We start from the raw sequence: 25,317 nt of genomic DNA on the forward strand, positions 1-25,317 counted from the left end.
GCGGCACAGCGCCGCCAGGCCGCAGGGCGGCGCCCGCGGGCGGGGCGGGGCGGGGCGGGGCGCTGCGCCGTTGGGAGCTGCCCAGTCAGACGCCGAGGCCTCGGCGAGCCGCCTTGGGTTGGGAGCGAGGCTCCTCGAGCTCGTCCGGTGACAAAGCTGCGTCTACAGCGCGGAGGCGCGCGGGGTGCGCGGGGCTGCGATTGGCGGGGACGCGCGGCGGCGGGATGGCGGCGGCGGGGCTGTGCGGCGCCGACTTCTCGGACCTGCGGGAGATCAAGAAGCAGCTGCTGAGCGTGGCGGAGCGCAGCCGCGAGCGCGGCCTGCAGCACAGCGGCAAGTGGTGAGCGCCGGGCGGGCGGGCGGGCCCCGCGCTAGCGGCTGTCTGCGCGCTAACGGCTGTCTCCACGCAGGGCCTCCGAGCTGGCCTTCGCCCTGGAGCCGCTGCCGCTGAGCGAGCTGCCGCCGCCGCCTGCGCTCTCGGAGGTACGGGGGGGCGGGAGGCCTGGCCGGGCTGCGGCTCCCGCAGCGAGCGTCAGCGCGCGGGGCGGCCCCGGGCCCGTCCGAGTCCGTCGGCGCGGGAGCGGTCGCTGCAGCCCTTCCCGCGGCAGGAGCCGCGAGCTTGTCTTTAGCCCCGTCTAAAGCCGTTAAGGAAAAATGCGATAGCGATTTGTTTATCTTTTAAACTATTGTGCACGAGGTAGTTCTGAGCGCCGATCCTTGTACGGTGCTGTACAGGTCCCTTCTGCCTTCCCTTTTTTTGAAGTGGGGTGGGCAAGCCCGAGTAGGCCTTGCAGGTGAACGCATTCTTTTCCCATTTTGCCCTGTCCTAAATGAGAGATTCTGTACGCAAAACTTGAAATCATGCCCCTTAATTTTGACTTCTTCACCTTCACTGAGTTATTGCAATCCAAATTATTTTATGCCAGTAAACTTGTCCTTCTTAGGGCACAGGAGAAATAAGTTGTATCTCATCCCTGCGTCCACAGTGGTACCGTAGAACTCGTAGGTGTAATCCTGCTTGGCTAAATCACTGCAGTGTAACATGTCATAAATGCATTTCACAGGATGTTTTAGGTTGGAAGTGACCACTGGGTCCATCTGGTCCCACACCACCCCGTTCCAGCAAGGCCACTTGAAGCAGGTTGTCCAGGACCACGCTGAAGCATTTTTTAGTATCTCCAAGGAAGGAGACAATGCAGCTTCTCTGGGCAAACTGTGCCAGTGCTCTATCGCCCACACAGTACAGAAGAGCTTCCTGTTGTTCAGACAGAGCCTTCTGTGTTTCAGTTTGTGCCCGTTGCTTCCTGTCCTGTCACTGGGCAGCACTGAGAAGGGCCTGGCTCATCCTTCTTTGCACCCTCCCTTCAGGTACATTGATGAGATCCCCCTGAGCCTTCTCTCCTCCAGGCTGAACAGTCCCAGCTCTGTCAGTTTTTCCTCATGTTAGAGATGTTCTGGTCACTTCATGTTCATGGTCCCTTCATTGAACTCTCTCCAGTGTGTCTATGTCTCTCCTGCATTAAGGAGCCTGGAACCAAACACGGTTCTCCAGGTGTAGCCTCACCAGTGCTGAGCAGAAGGGAAGGATTGCCTCCCTCGACCTGCTGGCAATACTTTGCCTAATGCAGCCCAGGACACTGTTAGCCTTCTTTGTGGCAAGGGCACATTGCCGGCTCATGTACATCTTGGTGTGTACCAGAACCTCCAGGTCCTTTTCTGCCAAGAAGTTGTTCAAGGCATAGGTTCCATGTTCTTGTTGAACAGCAAGTTCTTGATGTCTGTCAACTTGCCACTGTGTATTTCCTGGAATCTCTCTGTTTACTTTAAATGTTTCTAACCAGTCTGTATTCATTATGTCAGAACTAGGAATCCAGTCATATGAGGGAATGGAGAGGCTTTTTTGATGGTACTTAACTCATCTTTTGGGAGTGAACAAAACTATAGAGTTTTTTGTTTTGTGCTGTGTTTTTGTTCAGCTTTCAGGGCAGTTTCAATTATACATTTGTAACTAGGTGATTTTCATAAAGCATGGCAGAGCTTCTAAGGTCTTGAACTCTTCTGTGTTCCTGCAGGAGGATGCTCGTGATCTGGATGCCTATACGTTAGCCAAGTCCTACTTTGATCTAAAGGAGTATGATAGGGCTGCATATTTTCTTCGGGGCTGCAAGAGTCAGAAAGCTTACTTCTTGTATATGTACTCTAGATACCTGGTAAGACAGAAAGAAAAATTGCCTTTAAGCACTGAACTCTGCTTCCTTTCCTTCCCCCATGTGGAATGTGGCAAACCTTATTTCTTTGTCTATACTGTTTCATATGTCCACCTAAAAATCCAAATGTATATATATAGTGGGGATGGGGAAGAGGAGAATGGGGAGGGTTCTTATTGGAACTGTCTGTGATGTTCGTGAAAATTCAATTCACGTGCTGCTGCCAGAACTGCAGCAAACATAAGGAATATGCTGTTGTAAAATAATCTTGGTTTTCCTCTGTTTTCCACAGTCAGGAGAAAAGAAGAAGGATGATGAGACAGTGGATAGTTTGGGTAAGGCTCTGGTGTCAAGAAATGCAAGTTAATTTAACGAAGCTTGCAATAATGCATCTTCATTTAAATCATTTTGGTTTCATAGCTTTTCCCTTGATTTTTGGATAATAGTGGGCTGTAACATAATTTGCTTTCATTCTCTTTGTTGGCTTAAGACAGGTTAAAAATTTTCATCTTTTAGTTCTTCTGTTAAAGCGGATCATTGGACTAAGTGATTTTATTTTTAAAACAAAAAATTGACATGCTGGGAAGTGTTCTGGTCATGTCAGTGATGATTCTGAATATACTCTAGAGTTCATAGTTAATGTGGAAAGACTTGAACGAAAGCTTGCTGTTTGACTTGCTCTTCGTGCAGGACCACTGGAAAAAGGACAGGTGAAAAATGAAGCTCTACGAGAACTGAGAGTTGAGCTCAGCAAGAAGCACAAAGCACGGGAGCTGGATGGGTTTGGCCTTTACCTGTAAGTGTCTACAAGTATTTCTAATGTGTTTGTGTACATTTATGTGGATCTGCATGGTTTTATGACTGATTAACTTGATTCACAGGTATGGTGTTGTGCTGCGGAAGCTGGACCTGGTTAAAGAAGCAATAGATGTGTTCGTTGAAGCTGCTCATGTCTTACCTTTGCACTGGGGAGCCTGGCTGGAACTTTGCAACTTGATTACAGATAAAGAGATGGTAAAAGTTGGGAAATAACAAGTTATGGTAACAATTTCTGGACTGTAACCTGATTTAGTAACCAGTGATTCAGTTGCCGGAAGATTGGTGTTGCCCACTGCTTTATTCTGTGAGACTCTGTCCAAGAAGGCAACCCAAGATCATAAATTATATTGTTAAAGTCTCTTTTTCTTCAATTGCTTGCTATGCCGTTGCCTGAGAACCTTTATACAGGCAGGATTAATTCCTTCACATTCACCCACAAGGTGGTGTAAGAAATGGCTGATTCACACATTCTGAAATAGTTGTCCACTGGGTTATTGCTTTGTGTCACAAAGGAGATCCTCCTAAGGTACTTTCTTTGTCTGGATCTAGTACTGCAGTTACTGAGCACTTTTGGTGACTTTGTATTATATGTAGAATCACTGCTTGCAGTGTTTTCAAATGACTGAAAGTTTGTGCTTTTCCTGTCACATCCTACTGTGCAAATTATTTGCAATGATACAAATGATTTGGTAAGCAGTCATTCATGCAAGTAAGCCTTTAATAAGTCTGTTCCGTCATTATCACCAAGTAAAGTATAGTAGGCTTGAATCTGTAATTGGAAATAGTTGACTTAGAAGACCCATTGTTTGCACTGTATATGATTTGGAGAGATTACTTTGAACATGCTGTGGTCTGTTTTTGTGGCTTAGACATCTATTAGTAATGGGAGTGTATCTCTTGAGTTTAGCTTTATCCTAAGAGAATCTGGATTGCATACTCTGATAGAGCTTCATGATGTGAAATAAAGCGTGCTTATGGGGGTGTATTGGGGGAGAGATTTGCTTCTGAAGTGCCAATCTGATTCAACTAAAAGGTATTCCCTTCGTTGAATATCGAGTCACATGTATGAGATGAACTGTATCAAAGAACTGAACTTTGATTATTTTGTCTTTATGCATGGGATTTATGAGACCACTCCTGTAACTCTTCAGTCAATTCTGGCTGATAGCGTATTTTAAAAAGTAGAGGTGGCACAGAAGAGAGTCTTACTGATCTTTGAAGAACAGGAAATACATTTTTGGTGAGATTATTTACAGTTCTGTTCATTTAGCTCATATAAAAAAAACCAATTTAATATTGATGCTCAAACATGGGAAGAAAATTCAGTCTTTTGAAGGACTCTTGAATTTAAAGTAGAAATAAAGCCAGTAACCAAAGCAGAAGCCGGATTTGAAGACAGTCATTTCTTCACTGATTGGCCAAATGCAAAGGCTTCAGTTTTGATTTCAATCATCATAGAAATAGATTGGGAGTGACTAAATGGAATTACATGGTCCATATTTTACTGCCTTTTAGAATGGATGTCTTAATACTCCTTTCTTGTTCTAATATTCTTAATTTATAGGCATTATTTAGCCTTTCCTGTGGAAGAAGCTGATATTAATTTTTGGTCCTAATACTGCTCTTTCATAGCTGGTGTTATGGCCTAAGAAAGCACGATTACAGGAAAGTCTCCTACCTCAAGACTGTCTACTAAATCATGGGAGGGAAGATAATGGATTCTTTGCCACAGGTGGCTCTTAGAATACTACTGATTATCATCTCTTCCTCCTCTTCTTTGATTCTTGCTAGTTGAAGTTCCTGTCCCTGCCAGATACATGGATGAAAGAATTCTTTCTTGCACACATTTATACAGAGCTGCAGCTGATAGAGGAGGCTCTGCAGAAGTATCAGAGTCTCATTGATGCAGGATTTTCCAAAAGCACCTACATCATTTCTCAGATTGCAGTTGCCTACCACAATATACGAGGTCAGTGGTATTTAATAACGTATAGGAATGAGCCTCTTAACACAAGCATGGCATTTGTAGTTCTTGTTCTCACATCTGCTGTTCTTTCTTCAGATATTGACAAAGCTTTATCCATCTTTAATGAGCTAAGGAAACAAGATCCTTACAGGATAGAAAACATGGACACTTTCTCCAACTTGCTGTATGTCAGGGTAAGCACCCTTTCTATTCCATGTCCATCATGATGCTTTTTATCAGAGGTAAGTTAAACACTGGCGAAGCAGCTGCTGTTACCTAGCTTCTCTGAATATAAGTGCTCAGCTTCTGTTTTCTGCTCCACAACTCCTTGAAATAATATGATCTGTGCATTGTCAACTGCTTAGATTTTCGTTGTCTGAATCTGTAACATGATCCTTTCCTCATCACGTTCACTTTGTTTCACTAGAGCATGAAGCCTGAGTTGAGCTACCTGGCTCACAATCTCTGTGAGATAGACAAGTATCGTGTTGAGACCTGCTGTGTAATTGGTGAGAGCCAGTCCTTTTACATGTTCTTACTATGCTGTCTGCAGGCTGTAGGAGAAAATCTTAGTAACGCTTGTGAAAATGATCAACCAGCAGGGCCATCAGAAACATTTGGTAAATGTGATTTCAGGCAGCCTAAAAAGTGTACAAAATGAGGGTACCCCTTTGTCTCATTTCTCTCTGAAAGAACTGCTGTAATACTATCAGTGCAAAAAGTAGTTGAAGAAAACATGAAGGCCCATGTAGCTGATAATGCCTTTATTTATAGTCCCGAAACTACAACAGAAACAATTGTGTGTCAGGTCTAGGAAATCTGCTTATTAGATCATGACATAAATTTCAACACAGAGAGATGAGATCTTAACTGATTGGTACAACCAGAGAAGCATTTGATCAGAACACTGGAGAACAGACTGCTATTAGGTCTCTTGAGGTTTGAGTCAGATCTGCCTTTAATATGTCTCTTCTTAGAATCTAAGTTAGGAGGTAGTAGATAATACTTCTTCCATCTATTTTTTTTTTTACTTCTCTGCTGTTTTTTTTTTCTATGTATTTAAATATTGTGACTTTTTGCTTTAGGAAATTATTATAGCTTACGTAGCCAGCATGAAAAAGCAGCACTCTATTTCCAGAGGGCCTTGAAACTGAATCCTCGTTATCTGGGAGCCTGGACACTTATGGGACATGAATACATGGAAATGAAGAACACATCTGCAGCTATCCAGGCTTACAGGTATCACTCGTGCCATACAAAACAGTGTTTGAGTTTGCATACATTTGAGTTGGATTAGATCTTTTTTTTGGTTGTCTTTTGCTTAACTCTGTCTTGTTTCTGATTAAAACTGCTTTCTGACTGGTTTGTCTCCTTTTCTTTGACAGACATGCCATAGAGGTGAATAAAAGGGATTACAGAGCCTGGTATGGCTTGGGGCAAACCTACGAAATCCTCAAAATGCCATTTTACTGTCTCTATTATTACCGACGGGCCCACCAGCTCAGGTAGAGTTGAAAACGTAGCCATGTCTATTGATGTTCACCCAGACCTGGTGGCTACTAGCTGAGAAATTTGCACACAGGAACTGAATTGGGGAAGGGGGAAGAGCATCAATGCCATGTGATTTGTGCAGTCTCTCTATTACAAATTCTTCTAGTTGAATTCATTAGCTGTTAGCGGCTTTGTCACTTATATCCTGAGGAATGCTGGTCAGGAATCATAGAATCATTAAAGTTGGTAAAGACCTCCAAGGTCATCTGGTTCAATCATTCCATCATCTGGCGAAACTTGAGGCCATTCCCTCTTGTCCTGTCGCTAGTTGTCTGCAAGAAGGGGCCAACCCCCAGCTCCCCACAACTTCCTTTCAGGTAGTTGTAGAGAGCAATAAGGTCTCCCCTGAACCTCCTCTTCTCCAGGCTAAACAAGCCCAGTTCCCTCGGCATTTGTGTTCCAGGGTCTGGAACACAATAGGACTTGTGTTCCAGACCCTTCACCAGCTTCGTAGCCTTTCTCTGGACATGCTCCAGGGCTGAAATGTCTTTCTTGTAGGGGCTCAAAACTGAACAAAGTACTTGAGGTGCAATCATAGAATATCCCAAGTTGGAAGGCACCCACAAGGTTCACCAAGTCCAACTCCTGGCTCCTCACAGGACCAACCCAAAATCAAAACATATATCTGAGAATGTTGTCCAAACACCTCTTGAATGCTGGCAGGTTTGGTGCCAAGACTACTTCACTATTCCAGTGCCTGAGGAATGTAAATGAAATTTTATGTAAGAGAAGATGAAGGACACTGGGAGTTATAGGTTCCCCCCCCAGCCCCCTGAGAAATCAGCTGACTGTCCATTAAACTACATTTAGGAATTGCTTTTTTTTTTTTTTTTTTTTTTACAGACCTAATGATTCCCGTATGCTGGTTGCTCTAGGAGAATGCTATGAGAAACTTAATCAGTTAGTGGAAGCTAAAAAGGTAAGTGATGACTGGCATGTGGAGTAAGACATTAGGATGTCCCCCAGGACACTAGGTGGAGTTGGAATAAAATTGTGTGGCTAGAGCTACCAGAAATGCATGCAGCATGTTAGGTTATTGAAACCCTTTCTGTTGCAGTTTAAAACAGGCAAAGTTCTGCTGTGATGTAACTAGAATAGCTGTTAAAGAGATACGTACATCTGATGTGTGTCCTTTTGCTTTAAAGCCATGCAGTTTTCTGTTCCTAACTTGCTTGCCTGAGTCATTTTTCTTGTGTGCTTGACTGACTCTTCTTTGACAGTGCTATTGGAGAGCTTATGCTGTGGGAGATGTGGAGAAAATGGCATTGGTGAAACTAGCAAAGTGAGTATGTGTTAGTACTGAACTGTCAACATGTTGTTAAATGCAACTAAAGCACTTTGATATCTAGTGATAAAATACTAATTGGGAAACAGGCGGAATTGCCGTTAGGTACTATTGCTTTTGGAGCTGCATAATCTTTAGAAGGTTTGCAGCAACTGCATACTCTCTGTTAAAGTTCAGCTTTAACTTTAATTTTCCCTCAGAACAGCTACAGAGGAAATCATGGGATAATAGGGGTTGCAAGGGATTTCCAAATCCTGGGGTGATTTTAGTACCAGTAGTTGTATGTCTTACAGTGAAACTTAAAACAATCCAAGCAATTTGTGGTGCTAGATGCTATACAAAATTGTAGATTGATTGTTACTCCATTTTTTTTCCTAATATATGGATGTGACATTAGAGAAGGGTCTAATGTGAAATAAATGTGAACACTGCTGTTAGCATCAATTTTTGGTAGGGGAAAAAGTGGTATTAAAAGGAAAAAAGTGAAGGGGAAAGAAACAGGCAGGTGAAAAGTGAAACTGCTGTACAAAGATTTTGGGGATATAGGGGGGAAGAAGGAACACTGGCAGAAATAGCCAGTTATAAAAGACTTTTCCTATCTTATTCTAAGCTTTAAAATATAACAGAATAGACAAAAGTTCCTGCTTTGGATGTATCCGCAGTGCTTCTAGCAGTTGTTACCTGACTGGTTTCCTTCCTGATAATGTGACTGTTCTCAGGCTAGATCGCTTCTTTCAATGAGGGACAGTACATGATGCATGTCTTGCAAATTCTTAAGGAAAAGACCTAGCTCTAGTTCTGGTCAGGCTTAGTGGATACATTCTCATTGACCAAGAAGGTCTTTGGCAATGCAGTGTTGTTCCAGTGGCCCATTTCTTCTCCTTTTCTAGACTGCATGAACAGCTGAATGAATCTGAACAGGCTGCTCAGTGCTATATCAAATACATCCAGGACATCTATTCCTGTGGGGTAAGATGATATCTTGGGAACAAAAGGAAATGTAAACATGATGTAGAGCTACCTTGGAAGATACTCAAAGATGGTTTTTCCCCCCTTTCTGTAGGAGATAGTGGAGCACCTGGAGGTCAGCACTGCCTTCCGTTACCTTGCCCAATACTACTTCAAGTGTAAGCTCTGGGATGAAGCCTCAGCTTGTGCTCAGAAATGCTGTGCATTCAATGATGTGAGTAGTTGCACAATCCCTGGTGTCTTGGGGATCTCTGACGTTAATCTTGGCTATACTCGTAGGTATGAGTAGACAAATCTTTTATTGAAGGAATGAGGACTGTCTGTCATGCAGGTGAACAGTCTCATTCTGAATGTTTTTGTATACCTGATTACTACTGCTGCTTGTGATTAACTAAAGTCAGGGAATATAGTGTAGATAGTAAACTTGAATTAGGTATCATTGGTTTGGTGTTGACTAAGTATAAGAATTTGAGACTGCAGTCTTAAGACTGCTGAAAATCTTGATGGTGGTGAGGTGGTTAAATGTTACTTCTTGTTTTTTCATCTTGTATGTGTAGGCAGTGCAGAGGTTACAACAGCACTAGAGTTCTATATGTTACTCCATATTCTGAGGTTTTCTGTAGCTTGTAAGGGGGCAATTTTGGATTTTTATTTCAGACTAGTGGTAGCCAACAGCCACAAGACAGGGTGTGTGTCCTATCTTTAATAAAGCTGTCTGGAACGCAGAAGAACCTGAATTCAGCTTATTTGTTTCTTCTCCTTTTTACTTTTTGATGGACTATGTAGACAGTAGCAGTGGTTGATGGTACCACTGTCACAAGTAACATGCAAATCAGGTGAGTAAAAAGAGGAAGGATTATTTAAAAAAAAAAAAAAAGTAGCACACTAAAGTTCTTGATAAGTAGCAGAAAAAAGAACCGAGGACGTTTTTTTTTGTATTTTTCAGAGTGACAGTCTTACAGAGCGATAAATTAGTATAACTTAGGTTGCTTACATACTGAGTTCGACCCAGAAACAATCCATACATAGATGCGTTGTTTTGTTTTTCACAAATTATCTTCCAGACTAGAGAAGAAGGAAAGGCCCTTCTGCGGCAAATCTTACAGCTTCGCAACCAAGGAGAGACCTCATCCACAGAAATTGCTTCTCCTTTTTTCCTCCCTGCATCATTGTCAGCTAACAGCACTCCCACACGTCGTGTCTCCCCACTCAATCTGTCTTCTGTTACACCTTGAACAATGCTGATACCTCTAACTTTGCATTGAATGTGATGTTGCAGATGGGGCTTGCAACCACTTAGTTCTTTCCAGTGAAATTTTTACATTCAACGTTGCCTTCACGTGAAGGGTTAGGAGTTACCAGAGTCCACAGCTGAAGAAAGATGTGTCCAAGCAGGCAAAGGTGCAGCCTACATGAAAGTGCCTATGCTGAGATGTGAGCATCTGCTGTACTTCTCACAAAGTCATTCCAGTCAGTGGGCAGATGTGTTCTAATATACTGGACTACTAACTGAGAGACTGGGAAGAAATTGTCTGCTTGAGTTAAAATATATTAGAAGTTTGACTGCGCCCTGTTAACTCTGGTCTTTACTGAACTTATTTGGATGATCTCTTAGTGGTATTGTTGCTGCATACATCAGAAACTGTTACCTGCCTGGCTGCTTAAGAACTTTTGCCTGTCTCAAACTGATTTGGATGATCTCTTAGTGGTATTGTTGCTGCATACATCAGAAACTGTTACCTGCCTGGCTGCTTAAGAACTTTTGCCTGTCTCAAACTGCACAGAAGTTCCACTAAAGTGTTATGAGGCACTTAGATATTGTTGGCATTTCTATGTTGAAGGACTGAAAAGTGTCAGGAATCTCAAGTAGCCACAAGTGACAGCTGTTTGTTCTATCTGTGATTTTGACAGATATTTTGACTTTGAAAAGAAAGACAGCCAGTAGGATAGCACAATTAAAAAAACAAATGATTCAGCTACTGTTGTTGGGCTTTTTTTGTGATGTAGCTTTCATGGGTACTGTAGCAAATTAAATTGGATGAACCATAATTTTAGGATTGCCAAATGTAGTGGATGATGTGATGCGGGGGGTTCCTTTCTTCCAAGTCTGCTGAATGCCAGGGTACTGCTTGTTCCTCTTCATGCATCCAGCCAATGGTAAGGCTGAGTGATTTTCAAAGATGTATGCATATGCCCATGTAGTACAGATATGACCATAAATTAATGGTTTAACACCAACCAGAGGATAGCGCCTTTAGAGATGCACTTGCTTAAGACACAAGCCATAGAAATGGCCCGATCCTCTTCCTACTTGCTGGTTTATCAATTTGCTAGTGGAACATACATATTTGCTTTCAGTGTCTCATGCACATTTCTGTTTTCTCTTCAGTCTCCCGCCAAGACCTTAGGTGTCTTCAGTATCCATATCTAGACCTTTAAGTTTTTGTTCCATCTCAACCCTGGAACTAGGATCTCTACAGATTTTGTTTTTCTCCAACTTGCCAGCTAGTCCCACTTGAGATTGCTATTGAAATTATTGCACACGTATGCACACAAATGCATCCAGTGTAGAAGACAGGCTGCCATAGGGTTTAATAAGTGTAGAACACCGTGGTGAAGGGATGCAAGGCTCAGTTAGACAAAGCTTACTGATCAGCAGCCTGCTTGCTTGCAGTTGTTAGCTTTTTCTCCCCATTCCCAACACAGTTACTCCCTTCCATTTTCCCATACTTGTTGCTTTCTAGCCCATCTTCACCCCCTCACTAGATCTGTGTTTGTTCCCCTAGACATTCTATGATACATTTTATGTGGTCCTGCAATCCTCTTCAGACATCTTAACATAAATTTGCTCTTGCCTGTGAGACCCTTCCTGATAACTGACCACAGTCTTACTGGTTACAAAGCTCCCAGCTGAATCTCTTCAGAGTTATGCTTTGGTGGTTCCTTTAATGGCCAATCAACCTGTGTCTTAGAGTGCTAGCCATGGTTATCTGTCAGTAGGCTTTTAAATATGTGCGCTTCATTTGCTGCCTTTCATGTTTATTGTCCTGTCTTTTACACTCGATAGCTGTTAACCAGATATCCTTACACATGTATGTGGTTTGTTCACACTTTCACTAATGTAATGAAGGATAGAAGTTAATAACCCTGCTGACTTTGACTTGAATTGTCTTGCTCATTGACAGTTAGTACCCTTCAAAAACAGTGTGTTTCACCTAAGCATGGCAGGAATGTCATTTTGCTTTGAGAAGTGAAGAACAAGCAACAGTTCAGGGTATCAGTTTGACTTATGGCCTTGAACAACTTCAGCTGAATCTTTCAGTTCTATTCAGTTTCACCTTGTAAACTTCATTCAACTTGGAGGTATTTTTAAAAGTACTTGAGACTTGCGTACATTTTTGACTATGAATATATGTTATGAATAACCTGCAAATGTTCTTTTTCCTTGCTAAACAAGCTCCAGTTTCCTCAGGGCTATCCAACAGTGCAATCTTCCATTGCATTTTGTAATTGTTTGAAGATTTCCTTACAAGGAAATATTCCCAAGTTTCAACTGACTGTCTTTTAACGAGGATTCTCCAATCTCTGGTGCTTACAAAGGTCCTGCATTAAATTCGCTGTCTGGTTGTCACTGTGGGAGTCTGTCTATAAGGATTAACTTGCAGACACCAGGTCTAAATACTAGGATTGCACTGAGCTGATACGATGCCTGCTGAGTTTCTAGAAGGCTTTCAACACCAGGAAGGTCGGTAATCTTGGTTTCTCTTGATGTGGAGGATATTTCTTCCAGATCCATGTATTTTAAATACTTACTTATAAAAGGTGCTGTAGAGTTGAGGAATTAATGTCTAAGTTTGGTTGTGAGGATACTCAACAGCCCAGGAAGAACTGAGCTCATCATTTTGTCTCCCTTATCCCTAACAGAGATAATGGCACTTATAGCCAAGTTCAGAAACTTGTGTTTGGTGAAAATGTGCTGATTGATATGTCTGCTATGCTATGCCAGTTCTGGAAATATGAAAATCCTTGGTGATAATGACATTAGTTGCGCAAGGTCAGAGTGATTTGTTAAAAATAAGGCAAAAACTACACATAGGTATAGGTTACTGTCTTAAGACTGAAAATTCAATGGGACTTCCTTGTTTTGGAATATGGCCTATCAGTATGTTTAGAATCACAAGCCAGTCTACTAGTTTTCTATTATAATACATAGCATAAAAGTGTCCCATGTTGCAAACATCAGTGACAAAAAAAATCAGTAGTTTCTAGCAACAGTTAATGATCAGTTCTTGTGCCACCTAAACAGCAAGTTTAATATACGTTACACAACTCATACAGCAGAACAAATGTACTAGTTCTGTCTTTCCCTTCTGGTAAAACAAATAAGCTTTATATTTATCATCAATAATTATTACCTAGGAAAGTATTATAATACAGGAGGCATTGAAGAGCAACTTTCAAACTCTACATGCTTTTGAGGAATGATTGTGATTATGTAGAGCTATTAATGTTTGTTTCTTGATACTTTGTGAGCATTTGCATGGAAATCTTTGCGTTTTATTTTGTTACTATATTCATAGATCTCTAAAGGAGATACTGGTTTTAACATCAGTCACATCTACAACTTAAAGTCATGCGTCATAGGATTACATTTTGGAAATAAACTGGTTTCTAAATAGGTATGTGTTCTGCAGTACTGACGTACACAATCTTTCTTCTACATTGTTTTTGTCCTTGTTCAGTCATAGTACTTAACTATTCATCTCTCCTCAAGTACTTCTGTGCTTAACATGCTTGAAAGGTTGTTACTGAAATCAGCAATACTATTAGTAGGTATAACTACATCTCTTCAATCTATCCTCGTTTGGGGGATCACCCTGTAAAACAAGCCATTTTGTGCCTTGGTGTTCAGCTTCAAGTGTTAGGATGTAAAGCACGAACAACCCTGTAAAATGATGGTAGGACCTGGGCTCATCAGACCAGGCTGCCTTTCCTGCCTTGGAGAAGTTTAGAGCCATAGTCGTGGCTTGCCTTGGTCCACTGGTATTTCTTAGGAGCACATTACACTAGACAGAAGGCTGTGACCTCCAGCCAGAGCAAGAGAAAGGGGATAGAGTGGCTGTGACAGTCCTGGATGTCACTTCCATATCACCTGTACCTCCATTTCAGGCCTGTGGAGCAGCAAGAATGGGCAGTGCTGCAGCCTTGCCTCCTAAGAAGCCCACAGACAGAAGGGGAATATTTTGAAGCTATTTTGCTGTTTGCCACGGGAGCCGATAGGACACTGTATGGAGCTTGCCAGATCCTGTGAGGCTAATTTTGTAGTCTCTCTGTGCTTGCAGGCCCAGAGGAGTCATGCCGCTTTATACATCTTTATAGTGTTTGTAGTAGCGTTTTCCCTTTTCCATGTACTTCAGACCTTCCATTTATCTAGTACAGCCACTGTACTAGTCTTTAAAAAGGCCATTTCCAGAGCTATATATTCAGTAAAAAAGTTAGGAAAAATCGAACATTTATGCTAGACATAATCAGGCAGCAGCTTTTAAAACTTTTTAAATGGGACCTTGCTTTTTTTTGGGCATTGAAGTTTTCTTCAGTCACTGAATGTGTTAACTGCCCCTGGGGAATTTCTTATGAAAACACTAGTTCTGTAAAGCCCATTTATAGCATCTTCCACTTAGAGCTCTTAGAGTTTGTCATGGGGCAAGGGATTTTCCTTTTGATTCAGGTTCAGGTGTGTAAGGACAGAGTTCATGTGAGGTTGAACCGGGGAGCTTATTGTGTTATTTGGCAAGTGTAATGCTAAACTATATGTATCTAATGCTCTTGCCCTTAGTATCATGTTGCAGATCCCACTGAATTAAAGGAAAAAAATCACTGAATATGTTAAACTGATCTGAGGAAAATTAAATGCCACCACTTTAGAGTGAGGAAGCTGAAGCTGGGACAGACTGCTCTGCCATCAGCTGGGCATACAATGCCTGCCCCTTTACTCTGAGACCTTTGTTTCAAGGTTTCTAGTGCTGTTTTTTCCTTTTTTTCTTCCTGAAAGATTTCATGGTAAAGGTTTGAAACACTGGCACTTAAAGTAAGGATTGGCAACCAGTTATTAGGCGCTCTGATGGAATTTGGTATTAAGGGTGGATGACTCAAAATTTGGTGTCTTTGTCACTAGTTTCGTTCTTATTTTGTCACTGATTCACCAGGAAACTGCTTCACAGAGTGGAGATAATCTGCAAACCCAGTAGCCAACTAAGCCATCTTCTAGTTTTCAAACGTTTTTGTTTCCTGCGTCTTGGTGTGCTTAGCAAAAAGAAACAAACCAACCCAAGCGTGTTTGTCTTCAGTTGGCCCACAAAAAGAAAAGCCTGTTTTTGCAGAAAAGCTGATGCTTTATCTGACCAGGCTTAGCAGCCACGTTTGTCTTCTGTGTAAAGCGCCAAAAGGATAACAATTGGAATTCTTGATGTGTTTATTAGCAGTAGCCTACCGAACTCTTTCAGGGATACCCCTGTCAGTATTCAAAAGGATGGAGACGAGGAAGCATCTGAAGAAACCGAGGAGTATGTGCCTCCGCGCCCATCGCTCTCGTGACTGCCTCTCCGAGGGTTGGACGACACAAAGAAGCACGAGAGCTGGCAGCTTATTCGGGCATACGAGCAGTTCCCATTCTGTCAGCCTGGGCTTGAACGTGTTACCCGCCGAGGTGCGGGCCCGTTCGACGCAAACCGCCGCTGCCCGTCGGAGGGCGGCTTTCCAGCCCGCGGCGCCGTTTCGCGGGAGCAAGCAGCGGGGAGCTCCGAGCGCAGCGGCCCGCGCGGCCGCCCGCCCCCGCCGAGTCCGCTGCGCGGCGCCGCCCGGCCGGGCCGGTTGCGCGCGGCTCCGCCCGGCCCGCGCAGCCGGCAGCGGGGCCCGCTCCGCGAGGGAGCCCCCGGCCCGCGGCCTGCTGCTGCCGCGGGGCCACTCGGCCGCGACGGGCGCCGCCGCAGCCCCTTCCCGCCCCTCCGCCGCTTCCTCCCCTCGGGGCCGCTCCCGCGGCCCCGCCGCCGGCGCTCGCCGGGGCCCGCGGCCCCGCGCCCCTTCTGCCGCGGCGTTGCCATGGCGGCGGGCGCGCGGCGCTGCGGCGGCGGCGGGGCGGTGCCTGCCGCAGACCCCGGCCCGGCAGCGCAGGCCTCCGCCGCGGGGAGGCGGCGGGGCGGGCGCCCGCCCTCAGCGTCGGTGCGCAGGAGGCCGGCAGCGGCCGGGGCTGGGCGCTGGAGCCGCCGCGGCGGCGGGAAGATGGATGCGCCGCGCCCGCGCCTCGCCGCTCAGCATCCTCCCCGGGCCGCGGCACGGTGAGCGGCGGCGGCCTCCCGGAGGAGCGCCGGGTCCCGCGCAGGGGCTGCCCGCTCCCCGCGGCGCCGGAGCAATGACTTCGGCCGGCTGCGGGGCCGGGGCGAGGGCGGCGGAGCGGGGCCGGCCCGGGGCGGCGCGGTGCGGCGCGGCGCGGCGCGGCGGGGGAGGGCGAGCGATGGCGGTGAGATGGAGGCCGAGGTGATGGGGAGGAGGCAGGTGGAGATGATGCAGAGGAGAGATGGAGATGGAGAGGCAGAGATGGAGGTGGTGGAGAGGAGGCAGAGGGAGAGGTGTGGCAGGATGCCGCCGGCAGCTGTGCCGAGATCCACCGCAGCCGCCCTCCCGTCCTGCACCATTGTGTTCCAGGTTGGTCATTGTCTTGCCTTCCTCACTGCAAACCGCGGCGTGCCGGGCATGATTGCTGGTTACAGTGGAGGGAATCTTCTAAGGGCTGAATTTGATGTGCGGAGAGTCACAGCCAGCAGAGCCTGGGCTGGGCCTCAGTGAGATGGCATCTGCGGGTGGGTATAAGCGCAGCTGAGCGGAGAGCGGCTGTAAAGGCACTCCCCTGGTTTATTTTTACTCGCAATGCATCTTTGCCTATTCCATTTGTTTGTATAAACGGTATTGCACAAGGTTTCTTTCTGAGCAAGTCTTTTCAGAAATGCACCTGTACATGTTTTGGACTCTCAGGGTTGGTGCATTTGTGGATGTGTGTATGAATACATTCTCCTTTGCATACAGAAACACCAGAAGCTGCATCTCTTTGTATGTGCAACACGTCTTTTTTTTCCCAATCATTAACTGATGAAACATGCCACTTGGGCTGATGTGCAATTTATTCTTAAATTACCGGATGCTGTCCTTCACTTCATTATGGCTACTTAAGACAAATCTAGGTCTTGCATTTGGGCTGATTTTTTGTGGCATTAAATAGTCATTTGTAGTCTGTTTCTATTTTTTTTTTCTGTGAATATGTATATGTATATATATATAAGATGCTGAGTATCTCATAGGCTAGAAACATAGAGAGGTATATGTTTTAAAAGATTAATTTGAACTTTTGTAAGGAAAAATATAATGGGATGCATTGTTACAACTTTTGCGTTCTGATACTGCCCTATGCATTACACTGAGGTGACATGTTGCAATCTCATTCTCTATGTCTCTCGTTTGCTGGGTCAAATTCTTCACTTGTGCATATACTATGCCTAGTCTTACTAGACTTATAATGCCCAGTCTAGTAAGCAGAGTCTTTGTCCATTTCAGGAAATGATGTTAGGTTTATTGCTTCTGCTCTGTCTCAGGTTTTGTTTCTATTGATCTGGCCTGCTGCTCCACAATACGAATTTCAAATCTGGATCTTCTGTGCTGTAAATGCAAGCTTTGCTGGCACTTGACCAGATTTAAATTTGTGCTTGAGTGAGGTAAATCTGTGGTGATTCTAACAGGTTTTCTGGGAATGGTTATGGTATTGGTGAAGTCTGAGAGTGGTTAGCTGTTAATTGTTGAAGAGGAAGCAAGGTATGGGCTCTATAAGTAGATTTGTAGCAATCAAAAGTCACCATGGACCAAAGAGATGTGATGAAGTTAAGGGGGTTGCAGCCAGTTCCACCCTTACTTACACAGTGAACAAAATCCTGAGAAGGAGCCTGGGGGAGGAAAGGCTGGAAAGTTTCTGTTGGGATTTTGATTGGAGTTGCCTGGTAGAGTTGGCTGCCAGGAGCTGTTGCTCTGCCCTTGGGCTTTGCTGCTTTCCAGCACTGGGTCAATGCAGTGGACTGCTGGGATTACCTGGTCACCAGCAGAGCTGAAGGAGCAGGCTGCCTCTGATGGATGCTACATCATTTCTGACTTGCTGATCTTGGACTGAAAATCTGTTAGTGCCTCAGGTAGAGAAACATGGTCCTGACCTTGGAGATGAATTTGAGCCAGGTATTTTTACAGTGTCTGCCCAGAGCTTAACTTTAGTCTGTGTGATATTGCAAATACTAATGATCTGTCTCAGCCTCCCTTCTGATAACCTTGTCCCTGTCATCTTTCAGTGGTTTCTGATGATTCCTCTGCTTCCGTTGGCTGTTTCCAGCTAGACTTTTGAATAAGAGCTACTTTGTGCTACTTATTAGGAATTGAACATAAGGTACAGCTAGAACATGGTTGTGTGTAGGGGAGACAAGTGGCAGTTGTCATTTGTAAATGTATGGTGGGATATGCTAGACCATTTGTTATCGAGACTTTAATGTTGCTGGAAAGATGCAGCATAACTTCTCTGTCATTACAAAGGATGAGTGACATCAGGGTATTCAAGAAAAATGCCACGAAACATAACTGGCAAAATGAATCATTTTCAATTTTGATTTCTATTCATCCATTCAAGAGACAATTGCTACTGTGGTTTCAAAACTATATAAAAATAGTCTTCTAACTGTAAAAGAAAAAGTATGGTGTTGGATTGTACTCTCAGATATAGCTCAAGTGTAGCTCAAGTGGTTGACATCCAAGTAGTTGTAAATTATAACTTTTTTTTTTTCCTTTTTAACTGAGCTATGGGACTGAACATGTTTACAACTAGTCTTTCACTACTGAGTCATGGTCAGTTTGCATTGTGGTCAGCATTTGTGCTTTCTGTTTTCTTTGTGAAATTGTGACACAGCAAATAGTCCTTACTAGATACCTGAATTTCGGGTCACTTTTGAGTCTGTCATATTTTTGGGGTTCAGACAAATTTCTGTGTTATCTTTGTGCATGGCAATGCAATATGTGGGTTACAGGACTACAAAACAAATGCTTAAATTCAAGTCAAAAAGTTATTTTAGCTGAATTTGGAATGGCATGTTCGCAATGTGTGTTTCTAAACTAATAGCTCACTTTAATTCCCAGGAAGTAGCTTTTTCAAAGTTCTCATATATATCTGTACCACTTGAAAATCTGGTCTATACCAGATTACAACAATCTTGTCCTCCCATCCTCAGAGATGGATTCTCTGATGCCTTCTCTTTAGTCGTCATCTACATCAGTGCAAAGCTTTAGGGTGACTGTGTCATCAACTTTCAACATTCAGAATCCATGACGGCATTAAAATGTCATTTATGTAGTACTTCTAGTTTCTGTATCTTTAAGGTCTATTTGAATTTCTCCTTTAAAATATGAGGACTAAAAAACTTTCCCTGATCTAATTTCTTTGCTCCGGGAGGTGGGGCTCTAAACAGAATATTCATCAGCATGTCATGAGAAAACTCTATGGTCTCGCCACACTGAATGCTGTCAAGTTGAAATGAGTGTATTTGGCAACGTCTTGGTATACAACAGAAAAACTGTGTTGATCACAGCCTGCAGATTGGATTCTGAAATATCCAATGAACTTTAAAGGAAAAATAATAACATGCAAGCACTTTCACGAATGCAGGCTTTCAGTTCAGATCACTAAAATTCCTGTTGTATGATTTGTTTGCCATGAATTCGGATCACTGGCGGATCGCTGAGAAACCGTCACACATCCTGGAAACTTTAGGGCCTGTGTTGTTTATTTGGAAGATCGTATTTGGACATCACAGCCTGTTCCTATGTTAAATAGTCTGAATCAGCTATTGTCAAAATAAAAGCACAGTGAACTAATTGGTGTGACAATCTACATAGCATAGTTAAATGAGAAAGAGGCAAATGCAGAAACTATTTTAGTATATGGCTGCATAATGAGAAACCCCTCAGTTAACTGTTTAACAGATGCCGACAAATAATGAATACAAATGAAGACTGGGTAGACCACATATTATATTATATTTCTAACTTTAGATAAAATATACCTGTGATTTACAATAAAGCAATCGAAGGTACCTAAGGAAATGGTTTAGATAGAACAGCTGCTATGGTAAGCCAGATCTTCTGTAATGTTATACTTTGCATCATCATTTTTAACATGATCTCAGATTAAATATATTTTATCAAAAATAACAAAATGACTGATTTAAGTTAATTGATGACTGCTGATGCTAAAGCGCAAGTTTTCTCTCGTTTTTACATTATGAATTCCTCCTATCAGCACCAGGGAGGTTTTATCTTCGAGTTACTGTTTGACACTTGTACTTCATTTGTCAAACTATTTGTTGTATTTTGTTGAAAATGTTTATTATAATTTTTTTTAAGCAGCTAGGGGGAAAGAATTGTTAAGCCTTACATTGCATGGGCTGTAAATAAAAGCCATCCAAATGTCCAACTTAAAATTGCACTGAATTCCCAAGGTAGCTTAGAGTAATCAGTTATGAGTGATCAAATGAAGTTGGGAGAAATGGTAGAGTCAGAGCTTCTGGGCTTCTTTTTCCTCCATGTGCACTAGTTTACTGAAATTCACTAAGTTGATTTTCTTTTAAAATTGATGCAGAAATATTTTTCATTATTCATTTCTATAGCGCATGCAAAATCATTAGAACTTCTAATGTTGCAAGTGATAGATAGAAATTAATTATAATCAATACTGTATTGTTTTGCATGTATTTGTTGTAGGATTGGTGTACAAATACTGCAGTGAAGAATTAAAAAAATAAAAATAAAATTGTATTAATACACAATATGCAATTACTTTCTAATTATATTTTCATGAACCCAAATGCTATTTTTGTTTCTGAAGGTCTGTTATTCTTAGGTAAGTCATTCTTTTTTTTACCTGGTGTTTATTTGTACTTAATATTCAAGGTTCTCTGAGCTGCTATTTTCTGCCAATGTGTGTTGGAGAGGAAAAAAATGAGATGCAGTCATTTTTGGAGAATCAGCTAGGAGAATCTGCTCTAATTTTATATGACACTTAGTAACATCCCTTTTCCATTTTCTGCCCCTGACTGGAAATTATAGTCAGTTATAATTTCTTTCAGAAAAATGAAGAATGTTTGAGGACTTTTGCACTTGAAGAACGTTTAGTAATCTACAGCTGAGAGAACAATTGTGTTAGTTACTATTTGGTTGCTTATAACTAAATGAATGGTTACTTTAATTAAATAGGCAATGTTTTTAAGAATTAACCTGTAAGATGAGAGAGTGCCAAGTGTTTTAGAGTCACAACTAATAGCAAATAAGCATCCATGCAGATTCAGTGTTAAGTATTACTAACTGAGCGGTATTTGGCTTGTGGTTGCAAGGTTCTGTGTTAGCAGATCCCTTTTGTACTGCTTTGTGTATGTTTTAGGTCACAGAATGACCTGCATGTTGCCTTTTCTTGGAATATACAGTCAGTGTCAGTGATCTGCCTGTTAACCTGTGTTAGGTGAAGTCAGTGAAGATGTAAGCATTGTCCTTGGAAATTGATTTGAAATGTTATACAGTAGCTTAATGCGTATTAAAATCTCTATGAAATTGCCATAGATATTTTTTTCTGGTTTCAGATGCAGCCTTAATGGAAATCTGGGTGCTCAAGACAGTATCCTGAATGTCTTATAAATGAGACCTTTTTGTTTTTTCTACTTTGTCATGTCATGTATGACCCAGTATCTCATCTGGGTTTAATGGGTGCTGTTTCATGCTTACACTTTTGCCAGCTGAGAATCCCACCCATCACCTACTTACATAGGTGGAGAATGCCCTGACCAATACTAGCTGATGCTTCCATTTTTAAAGCAGCACAGTTCAGCTAAAAATCTTCGTGTAAATTTCATGAGCATTTTCTGATTAATAACCTGTAAAGAGTAATTCTACATGTAATGCAAGTTTTGCTTTTTCCTGACTTGTATTTTATTTTATATTTGTTGAGTTCTGTTCATCTCATTATGAATAGAACTACAGTACGCGTGATGAAACATGGTATGGTGTTCTTTAATTTGTTTTGTTGGGAGGGCAGCAAATAACAGTTCCTTGTACCTCAGCTGATTAATGACATTGATGGAAAAGAAGATTTCTAATGTTACCTGCCTATTAAGGGCCATTGTTAAAAAGCTCATAGACTGTAGAGGTCTTGAGGGAACCTATCTTGCAACATACAATAGAAGAGTAAGATTTACAACAAATCAGAAATGAAAAAGACCAGCTCTGGTAACAATATTTTCGTAAGTGAATAATCTGAGTGTTTCTAGTGAATATTTCTTCTGAGGTTTTTTATTTTTAAAGGCATTTTGACTGTTAAAGATGAATGGAAATTGCTAACAGGATGTTCACATAGATATTCACATTTCTGCTGAAAAGCTGATCTGAAGACAAGCTTTAATTCCAATTGGCTTAGGTTTTGCATAGCTTGGAGTATAACCCATGGTAATGGGAACATTCAGATTATTTTCCCAGGTAATGTAATGAAAGGCTAAGTGGGATACAGGACATGGGAAATTAGAGAAGTGTGTACATCAGGTTCTGCAGGACATTGACAGTGATACAGTGGAAGTAGAAAATACATATTTTGAAGTTATATTGAGCTGCAAGAATGTAGTGATCTGGTCAGAAGCAAGGTATTCAGAAAAGAAAAAAAGTCATCGTAGAGATCCACATTGTTAAATGTTAGAAGTGAACACAGGAGGCCAGAACACTGAGTTTTCTTATGCAGTCTGACATCTTATCTAAATCTATCTTCATCAGCTGTAGCAAGAGTTGAGCTAAAAATGGCAAAAACTCTCACAAGTTATCTGGTGCTTTTAATAGCAAAGTTACTTAAATATCTCACAATTTTTAATAGTGAACACAAAATATCCTCCTCTGATGCTTGTAAGACAATAGATAATGAGGGCTATGACCTTGGAAAGAAAAAGGAAGTGTTTCTACAAGACACAAATGGGACATGAACATTTCCCTCACTGTTTGTTGTTTTCTTGTTTATATGCATTTTGATTAAATAAAAGATGGTTTTGCTGGCTTATTGAAATCAAAATCAAAGGAAGGACGGCCTCATGCTATAAATTCCGTGACTTGCAATGTTTCTCTTTCAGGCTCCATGTGTTGTCTCTGGCAGTGTTTGAGTGCAATTCTACTTGTGTAAAATACCTGTACAAAATGTCTTTTCAGTAAACCAAGAATGGGCCTAGAGTAACACTAAAAAGTGCAGAAACACTGAAATGTTTTTTTAGACCCCATTGTGCAATGAGCTGGGCAAGTTGATGGAGTGCATAATTTTCTTGACAATTCTGTTATTCTTCAGTCATGTGTCTTATCTGTGTCCATGTATATTTCACTCTGTTGAGTCTGGGAAATTTCTATTTCCTTTCAGGATAGGGAAGGATTTCACTTATTTATTGGTAGTATGCTTCATGGTAACTTCTAAGAAAACACTTGTTTAAAAAAGAGATGGTATTTTAGCCACAGAATAATAGAATATTGGTTTAATATTTAAAATGTTTAAAAAAAGCTCCTCAGCTTTGCTGCAGATAACAATAATGCTTCTGTCCCCTTTTGAATGTTTCCATGGTGCTGCCAGCAACTTGGATAGGGATTTTTGGTTCATGTTTTAGAGCAAGAGCCAATGGTAATTTTAGCAGCCTAGCAGCACCAGATTCATCCTGTATTCCTTGTGTGGAGCCTGAATCTGAGGGATAGATATTTTGAGTTTAGTTCTGAAGACATTTCAATATTCCTGAAAATTATTGTGGTATTGATTAAAAAATTATCTATCACACTATGATTTCTGTATAGTCAAAAGCCAAAGTGGTTAGGATTTGTTCTGAAGAGCTATTTATCACCATTTGGTAGAATAAAACACATTTAAGCTGCTAGCACATGAAATTTGTCATGTTCTGTCTATAAAAAAATATAGAACAGAATTGTATAAAGGCATGCAAATATTTGTAGCAAGTCTGAGCTAAGTTTTTTCTTTGATCTTGGGATGCTGTATTATGATTTCATACTAAGATAATACAGATCGTGCTTTTAATCGCAGTTTCCATTAATCATTTATTTCATTATGTGACATAACATGCACAGCATGGAATGCAATAATTCACACTTGAATTTTATTCTGAACCAATGTAAAGCATAGATGAAAATTGGTAAATAAGACAAAGCAAAGACTTAATTTTGGATTTATTCAAATCCCACTAGAAGATGCAAAATAATGTGCATCCTGACAATAATGCAGGAAAGCTTGTCTGGAATCTAGTATCAGAGTACTGATTGTTCCTGCAAAGCTTCAACACTGTTGAGGAGTCTGCCCTAACCCTTCTTTGCAGTTTTCATCTTTCAGTTCTTTGCCCATCTCCAAAGAGATGTATCGATGTTTGCCCCAAACATCAAACATTCTCTCTGCTAACACCCACAAGTGGGAATAATAATAATGCTGTCACATGAAAGTGATGATTATGATGTTTGTCTAATGTCCTGAATTTTATTTCATACAGTTAACAACCAAATGTTAGTGTTCTATATGTTAGTAGAACCAAAGTTAGTAGAACCAAAACCCTAATGGTTACATTACAGAATAATCTTGCCATTCCCTGCACCATTTGTATGCCAGGTTCTTATCCTTCTAAAGTGTTGGTACTAATTTCTCATCCTGTGGCAGATTGTAAGATATTACTCCTTAATAGTAAACACTTGTGATTAACATCTTGCATTGCCTGTGCCTTCGATTTAATGGTCAGTATCCTTCCTTTGTGAAAGCTACTTTATATAGCTAAGCACAATTTATTTGGAAGCCCAGTAGCCTTAGAGGCTTTCTAGAATTATGAATAGATGGGATTAGGTCCTCAAAAGCAATGCATCTTTGTCACTTGATCATCCAACTTGTGAATTATAATTGGTGAGACATCAGCTGCAGATGCATCAGATGCTGACTGGAAAACGGAAGAAGCTAAACAAGAGGGTGCGATACTAATCTGCTGCTGCTGTCTTAGTTACTACAAGGAACAGAGCTCAAGGTTTCTAGTTCTGAACTTTGAGATGTTAAAGTGGAAACCCAGGAGTGCAGGGTATGTCTATATATTTTAAAGATACTTAGTCCCAAATTCCACTGAGTGTTTGGGCACAAAATAGGCAGGAGTAGACATTCTTAGTGTTTTTATTTATTTATTTATTTTTTGTCAGGGGGGAGGGGGGACAGGGAGGTAATTTCTATTGTGTGTTCAAAGTCTAGATGATGAAAGAGTCATCAGGATTAGATGATTTCTCTGTCTGTGCAAAAGGATATTATGAGCATATGCTTGCTTTCAGTTTTGCCTTTGCCAGATGCCTGCACTCTGGTCTCTGCCACTTTGAGGGGATGTATATATACTTGTTCCTCAGGAGAC

The 25,317-nt window shown here is 41.9% G+C and overlaps 2 protein-coding genes across 15 annotated transcripts in view; both read left to right on the forward strand.

Annotated features, from left to right (window-relative positions):
- Positions 1-30: 30 nt before the first annotated feature.
- CDC23 (cell division cycle 23) lies at positions 31-10,773 on the forward strand. The gene is made up of 17 exons (XM_080554905.1): positions 31-340; positions 411-483; positions 2,073-2,210; positions 2,500-2,542; positions 2,898-3,003; positions 3,089-3,221; positions 4,818-4,995; positions 5,089-5,186; positions 5,420-5,501; positions 6,078-6,231; positions 6,378-6,497; positions 7,387-7,462; positions 7,764-7,825; positions 8,719-8,797; positions 8,892-9,011; positions 9,862-10,411; positions 10,504-10,773. The coding sequence occupies exons 1-16, from the start codon at positions 225-227 to the stop codon at positions 10,030-10,032; spliced, it is 1,749 nt and encodes a 582-aa protein (XP_080411031.1). The 5' UTR covers positions 31-224; the 3' UTR covers positions 10,033-10,411; positions 10,504-10,773.
- Positions 10,774-15,976: 5,203 nt separating this feature from the next.
- Positions 15,977-25,317, forward strand: part of JAKMIP2 (janus kinase and microtubule interacting protein 2) — a 47,847-nt gene continuing 38,506 nt past the window's right edge. For 5 of the 14 annotated variants that reach the window (XM_080555242.1, XM_080555237.1, XM_080555238.1 and 2 more), the window contains exon 1: positions 15,988-16,131. Coding sequence is in view for 4 of the 14 variants with exons in the window: in XM_080555233.1 (XP_080411359.1) it covers positions 16,319-16,498 (180 nt within the window). In the remaining 10 variants the exon portion in view is untranslated. Of the gene's footprint in view, positions 16,132-16,303; positions 16,654-16,680; positions 25,000-25,317 lie in introns of those variants that run through there. The other 9 variants (XM_080555233.1, XM_080555240.1, XM_080555241.1 and 6 more) reach the window with 5 other exon arrangements.

Source organism: Anser brachyrhynchus, assembly GCF_964034855.1.
Source record: "Anser brachyrhynchus genome assembly, chromosome: 14".
NCBI lineage: Eukaryota > Metazoa > Chordata > Aves > Anseriformes > Anatidae > Anser > Anser brachyrhynchus.

Bases quoted from the DNA above. Each gene is read 5' to 3' on its own strand.
- CDC23 (XM_080554905.1), top strand. From the start codon at position 225: ATGGCGGCGGCGGGGCTGTGCGGCGCCGACTTCTCGGACCTGCGGGAG. The intron at 6,232-6,377 runs GTATCACTCGTG...TTTCTTTGACAG, and splicing joins GCAGCTATCCAGGCTTACAG to ACATGCCATAGAGGTGAATA. The intron at 7,463-7,763 runs GTAAGTGATGAC...CTTCTTTGACAG, and splicing joins AGTTAGTGGAAGCTAAAAAG to TGCTATTGGAGAGCTTATGC.